Consider the following 12871-nt stretch of genomic DNA (forward strand, 5'->3'; position numbering starts at 1 on the left):
ATTTCTTTGGAAAATATTTTATTTATTAAAACCATTCCAGTAATTGCTCATGAGAAAACTGCAGGAGGCTGTCCCTAGGACGGCTTCTGTGTCTCCCAGGGTCTAATATTGAATGAATCTTCCTTGTTTCCTTTATATTCTAATAAAAATCACTGGAAATATTAGGCATGCACTAATTTATGCTTCTTTTTTCCTAATTCTAAAACTAAAACCACATCCTTTTTTCTATGTTTATATGGTTTATATCAGTTAAAATTTGTCTTCTATCAGTATTAAAGTTGAGAGAGATTATTAGAATCATCAAATATAAAATACTATTTTTCCTGGAATTTTTCCATTGGAATCAATCTATTAATGATTACCTGGGAAGCCAGTATACTTCACATATATGCAATTATGTGAGGATATTTATTTTCTCATAGGGAGCTGAAAATGTTACTTTTCAACTGAATAGTGGACAAGAAGCTTATAAAACATCACGATCTAAGAATTGCAAATATTTTAAATGCTTCATGTGTATGTGGCTGTTTATATCTAAAATATTACATAGTTCATAAACAGGGAAAAAGTCTTCACAAATTGTTATATCTATCACTCCACGTGAAGAGTAAGTTGTCATCAGCTGAATAAGACCATACGCTTTCCTGAGAACCGCCGGTGTAGGAAAATACACAATGTAGGCTGATTATCAGTCCATGTTGGGACATGCAAAACTGTTAACTGGCAGAGTAGACAGAACTCAACAAGATCATTGATCAAATAAAAACATAACCAATGGGGCTAGGTTACAGATTTTTATTTAATTTCTCTAATCCCCGAGAATTCCTTGGCCTAGTATGCAATGTTAGAAAAGTCTCCCGTCGACTTCTTCCCCACATTCATTTACCCTTAAGAGGCGTCTTCTCCCAGTTAGTCCAGAAATGCTCTAAACTTTTCTCAAAAATATTCAGGAGCTTAATTATCATTTATTTTTAAAATAAAAATTCTTCATAAATTTTTGACTTATATGTTATAAAAATTTAACATAAACTATAACTTCCGTATATAAATATTATCCACATAAATAATGATTTCTGCTACTTTGAAACAACTCCTTTCTAAAGAAATGGTAGCCTACCTGAAAAATGTGTTAAAAGGAAGCCACGTTCTTAGACTTGTGAAGCAAAATGGATGAACGATTCTTGTCCTCTGAGAATGGCCCTTCTCCAGAATGATACACACTTATTTTCAATGTATCAAGTTATTTCATAACCTGACCAATTCACCTCAAAACATCTTTAAAATTCTAAAATCTAATTGCTCCTCTTGTTTTCCTTCTTCAAACACCAGGTCTGTGCTTTTTCTCCACTTTTCGTTTTCCCTGTAACCACACACACTGAAGTACACACAGGCTCACCACCTAGAAGCCAAATTCATTGCCTATAGGAACACACCACCACTTTTCTTTCTAAATCCCAACCCCTCCAGGGTTTGAAGAAATGGTAACATTATGTGACGATGTAACATTATTGCCTGCAATGTGCCAGCATGGAGTTGTGTGAGAATGGTTTCTGCATGTCTTCAACTAACTTGATTGTCTTTTGCACAGAACGGTTTTACTCCACTGCACATTGCCTGCAAGAAAAACCGCATCAAAGTCATGGAACTGCTGGTGAAATATGGGGCTTCAATCCAAGCTATAACAGAGGTAGAAAAATGTTCCAGCTTGTCATGAAGCATTCCTTCTCTGACTCCTTCCTCCCTTTCCTTTCACCCATCTCTGTCCTCTTCACTCAAGTTTCATTTATCTGAAGAAGCCCCAAAGCCCTACCGGTGCAGAGGAGTAAAACTGCTGTCGCTTTGTTTCGCAGTCTGGCCTCACACCAATACATGTGGCTGCCTTCATGGGCCACTTGAACATTGTCCTCCTTCTGCTGCAGAACGGAGCCTCTCCAGATGTCACTAACATTGTGAGTATGGCTTGGATCAGAATAACCACAGGGAGAGAGAGTGAGAGCAGCCGAGCGTTTGCGTGTGTGTAGATACGTCTGTGTGTGTCATCGAGGCGAGCAGCCATGCTTTGGGGAGAGCCCACGTGATAACATCTTAGGAAATGATTGCTGTAACTTCACTGATAAGAGCCTCGATAGGGGAAGATGCACTGGAAAATAAAATGGAAGCTATGGAAGGAGACAGTTTAAGCTTCCTGGTGCAGATGGATCAAGCTTGAATCTTAAGTACATTTTTAAAAACAAAATACATTTTAAAAGATCCTCTGAAAGTGAATGGTGGAAATAGAATCTCCAGGGCTTACCTTAGTTGAGTTAATTGTATTCCAGGTAATTTTTGCTAAAACATCAAATCAAAAAAAATTCACCAGAGATAGACTAATAGTAGGAATTTTACTTAATATCAAATTCTTCCTTCCAAGTTATTCTGTGTGTCCTGAAATGATTGTTTGGTCTCTAGACTATTTTCTGTCTGTCAGCAAATATTGGAAATCTCCAACTTCTACTACCTACTTTAAATTAGTATTTGTACTTCTAATTTCTTTATATTCCTCTCATTTTCTTGGATTCTGCCCCTTTACACTTTGGTCATTGGATCATGGCAAGCTTATCTAATGCAAATTTTCTCCTGAGCAAGAAAACCTTGCACAAAGTGATGTCCTGTATTTATAGTTGAGGAGAGGCCACTGGAATATTGAGATTCACCTGTGCAAGAGAAATGAATCTACCAAAAGAAATGTTAGCGCCTACAATTAAAATGAATCCTTTTCAAAAGCAATTGATTGACTATTATTACTAACTTTGGTATCTCACCTCATTTAAGTTATGAAACAGAATATCCCATTTCACTTTTCACTTGAATTCACTCTCAAATTCTCATTTCTCTGTATTTTACACACTGATTCTTTGCTAAAGCTTTTGATGCCAGAGAAAATCCAGTGTGGAAATAAATTTATTTAATTTTAAATGTCATTTAATACTCTATATTACTCAACAATTGGAGCATAAGACCATTAAAAAATTTAAAGTCTGTATTTATGAGTTTTCCTCATTACGCTTATTGGTCCCAAGGTAATACTAAGGTAATAATATTATATGCTAATTTTCAATTACCCAATTAAGCATAAAAGTAATTTCACAACATACCAGTTTGACTTTAATTGCTAATCTCTTAGAACTTTAAAAGACAGCATCTTTTAAAAGAGATGATCACCACTTTCTTTTTCTTAAATTAAGACCTGAATGGGCTTACATATAGGCAAATAAAATAACTTTCAAGAAAAATACTCTGTGTACATGCCCGTTTTTTATTTTTATTTTTTATTTTTCTTTTCTGTTGTTCTAATTTGTGTCCCAATTACGGGATTATAGAAGCAATAGGGATCTTATGTTAAATGATGTTATCATGTTATAAGAATGATTGCAATTCCCTAGGCTAATATTTTTTAGGGGAGATTTTTATCCAACTTCAAAGAATAATTTACATGAAATTGTTGTAGGATTCTGTGGCCACTCTTAACTTGCTTAACTGACTGATTCCAAATCTTTTGATGGTTATGGAGTTATGCTCTCTTCTAAAAAATTAAAAAAAAATACACAGGCTACATGTAGATTTTCACATAAAAACATATGAAACACTCATTGAAACAATAAAAATTTCAACTTAAAGTCTCCCAAATTTGGCAATTGCTATATTAAACTTTAACTTCTAACTGGTGGTCATTCTAAAATTCTTCATTTTGTTTTATCTGTTCCTTTGTTCATTACATTCTGTTTCCCCCCAGCTCACTCAAAAAAATATATATATATTTGAGAGGCACATGCCAATATAATCCTCTCCTCACTAGTTATTTTTTCTTTGGTCCTTTTAGTTTTGTAAGATACATCTTCTGTCAGTAGACACCTATATATAGGGTGGCCGGATAAAATATAGGACTCCCAGTTAAATTTGAACTTCTGATAAACAATGAACTTTTTTTAGTAGAAGTGTGTCCCATTCAATAGCTGAAACATACTAAAATAGTTTTTCATTGTTTGTCTGGAATTAAAATTGAACTGCCCATCTTGCATATTTGCTAAGTCTAGTAATCCTACTTTTAGAGGAATTTGACTTTCTCTAGCAGTGGGATGCCTGTGAACTTGTGTACTTTCATGACGTGAGACTATAGCTACTGGGTCCAAAACTCTCTGCAAGTTGATTAGGAGCCTGTGTGAACACTTACTGCCTGCTTGCTTTGTCGGAGTTGGCTATTTCTCAACTGCAAAGTACTCCCACCCCTTGAAGGCTTTGTGTGTTGCCTGAAATCATGTTGCATTTCTGAATGCAATGCTGTTTGTCGTGCTTTGATGCTTTCCAACTTGACGCAGCTGCGGTGGAAGTCAATGCAGCTGTCAGCAGGGTCAGTTGACAGATCAGAGGAGTGGCATGCAACATAGTCCCGCTTTGGACATGAGCATACTCATTCTCTTGCCAGTCTTGTTTTTGTCTGAAGAGTCACTCCACGCGTGAGCCGTACCCAAAACTCCATTGTGTACAGAAAAGCTGGACAGAAAACTCCTTTTCTAGGAAGCTTATAAATGCACTTTGAAACCTAGAATGCTGAACTGCCAGTTGCAATGCATGTATAATCCAAAGTCTTCATACAACCATGAAAGCAGAAAACCAAGCCCTTTTAAGGACTATCAAGAGTAGAATGCAAGATAGTGCAGTTTTCACCTTCCTCTAATAAATCAATGGGTTCATGGTCAAGTTCACACTTTATGTTATGCTTAAAAATTTCTTCCAATTCTTAAATTTCATTAGCTTATGATAAGGAAAACAAAGCTATTGAATCAGATGGAGTGCTCAACAACCAAGAAATGAAAGATATTACAACAAAATAGGCTACGCTTTGTTTTCTTATTTATATTTACATATAAAATCAATGGCGATATAAATATAAAAGGGTAAGGACAATTTAAAGAAATTAAGCTTTGATCCCCCAGAAACATTAGATAATAATTAAATTAGACCCTTGTTAAAAAGTGGGGAAATGGTGGGTGTATGCATAGTATATACATAACTTTTCTTTGAATATAAAGATTAATACTTTAGGTTTTATATCTAGTTTATATATTTCAAATGCATAAAAACCTTAAAATAATTTTAAGTATAAAATAAGGGTTTTAGAAATATTAACTAATTAAAACATTTTTATATTTTGAAAAGGCCTTATTGATAAAGCTTGGCTTATAAAATAAATACATAAATTCATCATTGAGTAGGAGCTCCTGCAAAAATTTCTTATAAGGAAATTTATTCTTGCTTTCATTTCTGCCAAAATTAGTAAAATCTCTAGCCTTTTAGCCTTTGTCCTCTGTATCCATGGGTTCTGTAAGTTCCACATCTGTGAATTAATCTCAGATTGAAAATTATCAAAAATATAATATTATAATTCAAACAATACAAATCTTAAAACTATAACAACTATTCACATAGCATTATAAATGATCTAGACATGATTTGAAGGGTACTAGAAGATGTGCATAGGTTTTATGCAAATACTACATCATTTCATATAAAGGCTTTGCACATCCTTGGATTTTGGCCTTGGTGAGGCGGGGGGGCCTGGTCCCAATCCTCCACTGAGGCAGGACGATGGTAGTTAGAAGATTTTAGATTCACCTATTTAGAATTAGGTTTTCAGTTGGAAAGGTTGGAAAGCATCATTAACAGAAAAAAAGTTAGAAAACCTGCTTTCTCAAAGAAGAAAAATCCAACTTTATATCTAAAGTCTGAAGATAAATATTGCTATTCCAGTAACATGTCATTTTATAAAACGACATAGTCCAGATACATTTACTTTACAAAAGTCAAAATTTGTCATCACAAAATCAGGTCATTAGAGGAAAATTGAGTCATCACCAAAGAAGAGCAAATTATGTGTCCAATTTACTACTTTCATAATCAAATCACTGACATGAATTTCTCATAACTTCGAAAGGAATGAGTCTCTAAGGACTAGGGAAAAGTAACCGTGAGGTGTGTACAAAATTAAAGTTCACCTTACGGTTTCTAGAGTCAAGGATTTGTCATTCAAGGAATCAGGAGCAATTGTTCACTGGAGTTTGCCAGAAATGTCCAGTTACCACAACCAACTTTAAAATCAATTTAGTTTATTTGGAATGGTTTGCTTTATTTGGTTGAAATCAGCCTTATTTTCTAGCATAGCTGTGGTAAATCAATCTGTAGTAGTTTTTATTGTTCTCTTCTAGCTGTAAAATTACTTGAAAGAATGAAACCCTGTGTTCTTTACAACTACATATGGTTTTAAATTACGCTGATTTTCAAAAACCCCTCTCTTACGAGGCAGTAGAGTGATAACTGGCTTCTCGATGAGAAAATCCTCTTAATCTGCCCTCATGCTGCTGCTGCCCCTTACGCCACCATTTCCTGATAAGTGTGTCATATGTTGGTGGGAAATGAAGATACCTGGGAAGTGATGCGACGCCCAGGGCAGCTGCCTCGACAGATGACACTGCTGACAATTGTTTTTCTCATCTCTCAAATAACTGTCCATAATTAAATCTGCTCGTTAGTCTGAAAGAGGGGACCTCCTGGGCCAATCAGATTTCTTCTATGAGTAGTCATGATTTACAAAGACATATAAAACAACGTAAATACATAAATTCATCATTGAGTAGGAGCTCCTGCAAAAATTTCAGATGTAAAATAACCGTTTATTTGAGAAATAAATTTTGAATTTTGAGAAGAAATGAGTTATGTATGGTACAAGCAATATGATTTTTTGTTTGTTTTTTGAGACAGAATCTCACTTTGTGGCCCTCGGTAGGGTGCTGTGGCATCACAGCTCACAGCAACTTCAAACTCTTGGACATAAGAGATTCTCTTGCCTCAGCCTCTCAAGTAGCTGGGACTACAGGCACCTGCCACAACTCCCAGCTATTTTTTAGTTGTAGTTGTCATTGTTGTTTGGCAGGCCGGGGCTGATTTCGAACCCTCCAGCCTCAGTGTATGTGGCCAGCACCCTAGCCCCTGAGGAACAAGCGCTGAGCCAATGATTTTTCTTTTGCAATGTATTGACTTGATCTTCACCACCTTGAGTTTCCCACTGAAATGGAATCAAGTGCAACAATGACATATTTTTTGGTTTGCAGGATAAAATATAACTTTATCACCCAAACCAATTTAATTTAGTTTGATGGTGAAGTTAAACCTCAGGGTATCCTAGATGTTTGGGTAAATTTCCATTGTTATGGAATTGAAAAAAAAAACAAAACATTTCTTTATCCTTATAAACATGGAGAAGATATATCACTGTTTTTCCAGACTGAATAATTATGCTTTTTAATAGATTTCTTAAAACCTTGCATAGATTGCTGAATTTCATGAAAGAGACAACTTTATACATAACCATCCAGAACAGGAGGTTTATTTATGATTCAATAATCTTTGTTTCCTGGCAGCGTGGGGAGACGGCACTACACATGGCCGCCCGAGCGGGGCAGGTGGAAGTGGTCCGATGCCTCCTGAGAAATGGTGCCCTTGTCGATGCCAGAGCCAGGGTAGGTGCTGGTGCTCTGAGGTTCTCTACTGTGTACCTGAGTCCTATCTTAAAGAGATTATGCTTTAGTTCCTTGATTTGAAAATGCCATGGACTTATAAGTGAAAGTATTAACCCAGTAACAGTTATTTAAGCAAAAAAGCAATGCTACGTAAGCAAATACACACAATGAAAAATGCATCCAAATTTCAGAACCATTAACATTTGAAAAAATGTAAAATTTAGCAACTAGGAAATATGACATTGACTAACATTTTAATCACTTTTTTAACCTAGGAAAGCATTTTCACATCTCTTTATTTTTATGAATGTTTAAATGTAACCTATGTACATAGGCACTACGCCTATGATATATTACAAAACTTTTCTTACCACCAAAACCAGTCATTGCTTTCTAGTTTCCTATACTCAAATTATGTTTTCCCCTCATACTTTTCATGTCTCTCCTTTTTATAAGGGTATCTACTTTTCTTCTTACTCTGACATTACCTATGTAGACCTTCTGCATTTCTGCTCTTCCGAAGTATCATTTGGACTTTGAGATTGCTTGATTAGACTTCCTTTATTTCTAATTGGTTCTTATTCCTTCACAGGTTCATTTTTCTTTCTTTCTTTCACTTCCCAGTTTCTTGTCTGACCTTCCTTTCTTCTGAATACATCAGTAATTTCTGTCAATTTACTATATTTTCTATTTCCTCATCCACATTGTTTCTTAGCATGCGCTGACTTGGTGAATTGAATATGAATTTTTTTGGTAATGGGTTCCATGGATCTTCATGCAGCATCCAGTGGTAAATTGGGAACCTTGACACTACTCTTGTTGGTTTAGTTTTAATCTGTCTTTCTAGCCATTGTACATGTAGTGTAATTGATGTTCCTTGGTAATCATCATTGGTATAATATGTTTTTATATATTTATATTTGTTGTTATTCAACCATATTCTTCCCCTCCCATGACATATTTCTTGTTTTCCTTTATGGTTACCTGGCATTCAACTATGTTCAAAATATCTCTGCGGCCAACCACTGTACCTTGTGTACCACATACTTCACTATTTTTACCAGCAACAGTGTCTGTAAAAGTTTTGTAATTGATATTCAATAATAAATGAGTTTTCCATTTCACTCTCTTAAAATAAAACCCCTTAATATATTTCTGTTATTCAAATTCAATTTTTTTCTACTTTTAGTGGAAAGTATGCATTTTCATATATTTCTGCCAAATTTTCTAAATTGATTTTGATTTAATCTATTATAACAGCCTCACACCATTTCGGATGCCCTCTGAAGCCTCTTTTCTGAAACCCCCACTAATTATAGATTCTTTCTCTTGAGATATAATGACGTTTATTTATTTATTTAGCATGTAGATTTCATCAGTTCTACTTTTTTACTTCATTTTTGCAACTACATTTAGTTTCGTGGTCTATGTATATAAATAAGTCTCTCATAATTATTTATTCTTCATAATTTAAATAGCATATTTGATTTTTATCTTTTGTTTGTTTTTTCTTTTCAGCTCTACCACCTATTCTAAGGTGCAACTAAAATTCTTTCCCCATAGCATCCTTTTGTATTGCAAACAGGAAAAATACCATAGCCTTATGAAGCAGTGCTCTCCAGAGATCAATATGCATAAAAATTACATGGGGGCCCTTTCAAAATGTGTATTGTAACTCAAGTCTGCATTTCTAACAAACTCACCAGTGATGTCCCTGCTTGAGATCCTGGGATAATACTTTGAGCTGCCAGGAGCTCGAGTTTCCCCTTCCACGTGTTCTATTTTCTATGCCCTTTCACCATGGGTTGTTGATTTTCATTTAGTCTTTTAACGTTTCCATGAAACTCTTTGATTTAGTTAACCTTTGTACAGTGTTTTATCATTCATAAAGCACAAATTATTTTACTTTATACAAAGAGCAACACTGTGGTGTAGGGTGGCTTAGGATCCTAAAATTCAGGATTGCCCAACTCACTTGTAGTCACAAGAGTTAGGATAAGAAAGGATGTCTCCTCTGGTTCTGTTCTTGCTTACCTCACCTCCCATTTCAAATGCAGAGAGACCTTTTCTCTCCTCTCCAAACCCCCTTTAATTATTTACTTTCCCTTTTTGAGCTGATGACTATGACCCAGATAAGGATCAAACCTGAGCACATGCCCATTCCTGCAGCCCATTTATGAGTTGGGGGAAGATGATTGGCAGCCATTTTAGAGCCTCATGGAGTTTGCAATGTCTACTTACCCCCGAAAGAGGAGGGCTGTTCCCAGAAGAAGGGTATAGGGAATATTGGGCAGAAAAAGAACACATATCAATCTGCCCCGTTTTATCTCTTGGTTTCCCAGCACAAACACTTTTGATAACATCATCTCTTAACCTAATACCCTGGCTCTAGAATTCACCCTTTCCGAACAGGAAATAATCAAAAATTATACTGTTACTACATTGAGCTCCAAGGTCAAGATCTCTGGATAGTCTGAGATCCTCTCAATTGGGTTTAGAAATAGTATTTCATGGTTATACAGCCATAGGACTAAATTATATTTTGCCTACTTCCAATATATATTAACAAGAAAAGAAAAACCACACAGTCACAATAATATCTCTAATTTAAAAAGTGCAAGCAGAATACTCTATTTACCAGTCCAGAAAATAAAGTGTATTTTGCCAGACAAGCTGGATGGGAGAGGGTTCAGTGGCCTAAGTTCCTCTGTCAGCCACTGTGTTCGCACTGAGGCCAGCTCTCCGGAGGGTCCTTCCTTGCCCAGTATCTGCAGAGGACATAACAGAGGGCCACCAGGGCCTGCCCATCTGGGAACTCTCTTGCCGTAAGCTTACTCTGTTGGCACAATTATGGGGCCTGGAATTTGCTCTAGGGATTATGAACTTGTAGGGTCCTTCACTGTACAGTTCCTTGCAATTTAATTTACTTAGATCTTTAGTTAGCTGGGAGTAGGCTTACTTCCTGGGAACCCTGTTAGTAACTAATAGCAAAAACGTATCGAGTTTTTGAACCTTGTCCATCCACCATTATTTCTGTCTCTTTGTAAAAGGAGTTCTGGCTCAGCAAGTTTCCCTAATTCTGCTTTCCTTAGAGCAAAATAAAACAGCAGGCTGGGGTGGTGAGGCAGACCGCGCCCATTTTCTGGTATAGGCTGTGTCCATTAGTGATGCTTTATGGTGGGGAAATTATTGCCTCTCACAACTAGAAAATATCTAGGAGATCAGGCTCCTGCTCATTTTCCCGCTTCTTCACCTTGGCTTAGAGTAATTTTAGCTTGGGGCAATAAATCCAACTTTTGCCATTCAGCAGGGAAATAATTGCCCAAACTTCAAAAGGTCTTACATCCCTGGTTACAGATTTTTCTTAGCAAAATTTGTATATTATTTTTCCACTTTCATAGAGGATTATACCAATTTTTTTTTAAAGTATGCAAAACACCTTACTTCTTAACATTAAACAACAACAAAAAAATACATTATTTCTAAGGACCAAGAAATAATAGTTGATAATTTGATCAGTTACATAGCCACCATCAGTCAAGGATTGCTACTTCTCAGCTATGGATTAAACTTCAATCATTAAAGAGTCATGATAGCTCCAACTTTCTCCCTTATTCATTGAAAAATACATTTTATTTATTTATTTATTTACTTAGATAAAGTCTCACTTTGTGCTCTGGGTAGAATGCCGGGCATCATGGCTCATAGCAACCCCCAGGCTGAAGTGATCTCTTGCCTCAACCTCCTGAGTAGCTGAGTCTACAGGCACCCGCCAGCACACCCAGCTAATTTTTCTATTTTTAATAGAGATGGGGTCTTGTTCTTGCTCGGACTAGTTTCAAACTCCTGAGCTCAAGCAATGCACCCACTTGGCCTTCCCGAGTGCAGGATTACAGGTGGGAGCCACTGCGCCAGGCTGAAAATGGATTTTCAACTGTCACTTGTAGTACCCACTTCCTTTCTGAAGGGAAACTCAGGCACAACAGATGTGCATGCCCCACAGCTATTCTGGAGTTCCTTGTTTTTTACTTTTTATTGTTGTCGTTTGTTTTGCTAACCATTTACTTTTGTAACCATTCATTCTCCCCCTTTCTCTATTTTCTCCCCTGTATTAGGGACAAGTGTGTCTTCTAAAGTGTTGTCAGGGTCCTTTCCTAGGAGAGTTACCTTCTCCTGTTAGTTTTCTTACAAGTCATCTCACTGTATCTATTTCTATGGAAGGAGCAGAGGAAGAAATGTTGTATTTTAGAATTCAATGCCTGAAATGAAGTTCTGTTTTCATAGTTAAATAATGACCTTGTACAATCTGTGCGGACTCACTTAATTCCTTTTACTCCCTTATCTAGAAAATGGTCTAATAATATATTTTGTGCCTTTTTTCCAGGTCTGTTATAAGAATTGGGTTTCATATTCATCAGACGTGAAGAAAGGTTATAAACTGCAAAATATCATAACATATCAATACAATTACTGAAATAACTGTATTATTAATTACTTTTCAGTACCTTGAAATTCATGTTATTTCATTCCTTTCTATAGCGCTCTCTTTTTCTTCCTTATAAATTTAAGATACTGCATTTTTTCAGACAAACCTTTCGTGCTCTGTTATATCTTTTCTCCATTCATTCTTAGCCCTGGAAGCTAGCCCAGGTTTTCCTTCCTCAGTTTTATTATGACATGCTCTTGGGCAGATTGTAAAGATATACTTCTTTTCATCACTAAGGTTACACTCAAGTTTCTTTGCACAAGAGACAGTGGTTTGGCCTGGTTCTCTTAACACTGAAAACATTATTCCTAACCACACATTAGAGTCAGGTGATTGTTGAGCTTCCTTGAACTTGTCCTTCCACATCCTCTGCTTTAAAATGAAAAACACTTGACAAATAATTCACCCTATTTGCTTCTTGCCAGAGTCCCATTTTACTTTGAAGTACTCAATGCAAATCTGTAATGTCTATGGGAAAAAAATCTTTTTATACCAGATAACAATATCTTCTTTATCCAATTTCTCCTTGAAGAAAATAACTGGCATTCGTATCCTTGGCTTGCTGAATGGAGTTGAGAACAAAGATTTTCCAGCATCCCTGGTTCTTTTTCTCTTGGTCTAGTTCCCAGAATAAATCCTGTCTCTAAGTGAAAACTCTTGGATGAGAATCTAGGTCTTAGGACTTTTGGACTAGATTTCTTTCTTATTCAAAATCACGAGTTAGTTTATATTTAAACATAAACGACAACTGAAATTGATAAGATGAAAAATATTTGGGGGTACCCAGAAAACAATGACCAACTTCATGGAAGTTCATACTTCTAAAAACTTT

The 12871-nt window shown here is 36.0% G+C and overlaps 1 protein-coding gene across 26 annotated transcripts in view; it reads left to right on the forward strand.

Annotated features, from left to right (window-relative positions):
* Nucleotides 1–12871, forward strand: part of ANK2 (ankyrin 2) — a 687167-nt gene that overhangs the window by 564836 nt on the left and 109460 nt on the right. For 24 of the 26 annotated variants that reach the window (XM_053569130.1, XM_053568642.1, XM_053568030.1 and 21 more), the window contains 3 exons: nt 1589–1687; nt 1851–1949; nt 7455–7553. In XM_053569130.1, the coding sequence (XP_053425105.1) occupies nt 1589–1687; nt 1851–1949; nt 7455–7553 (297 nt within the window). The remainder of the gene's footprint in view (nt 1–1588; nt 1688–1850; nt 1950–7454; nt 7554–12871) is intronic. The other 2 variants (XM_053569732.1, XM_053569819.1) reach the window with 1 other exon arrangement.

This window comes from Nycticebus coucang, chromosome 1 (genome assembly GCF_027406575.1).
Source record: "Nycticebus coucang isolate mNycCou1 chromosome 1, mNycCou1.pri, whole genome shotgun sequence".
Taxonomy (NCBI): domain Eukaryota; kingdom Metazoa; phylum Chordata; class Mammalia; order Primates; family Lorisidae; genus Nycticebus; species Nycticebus coucang.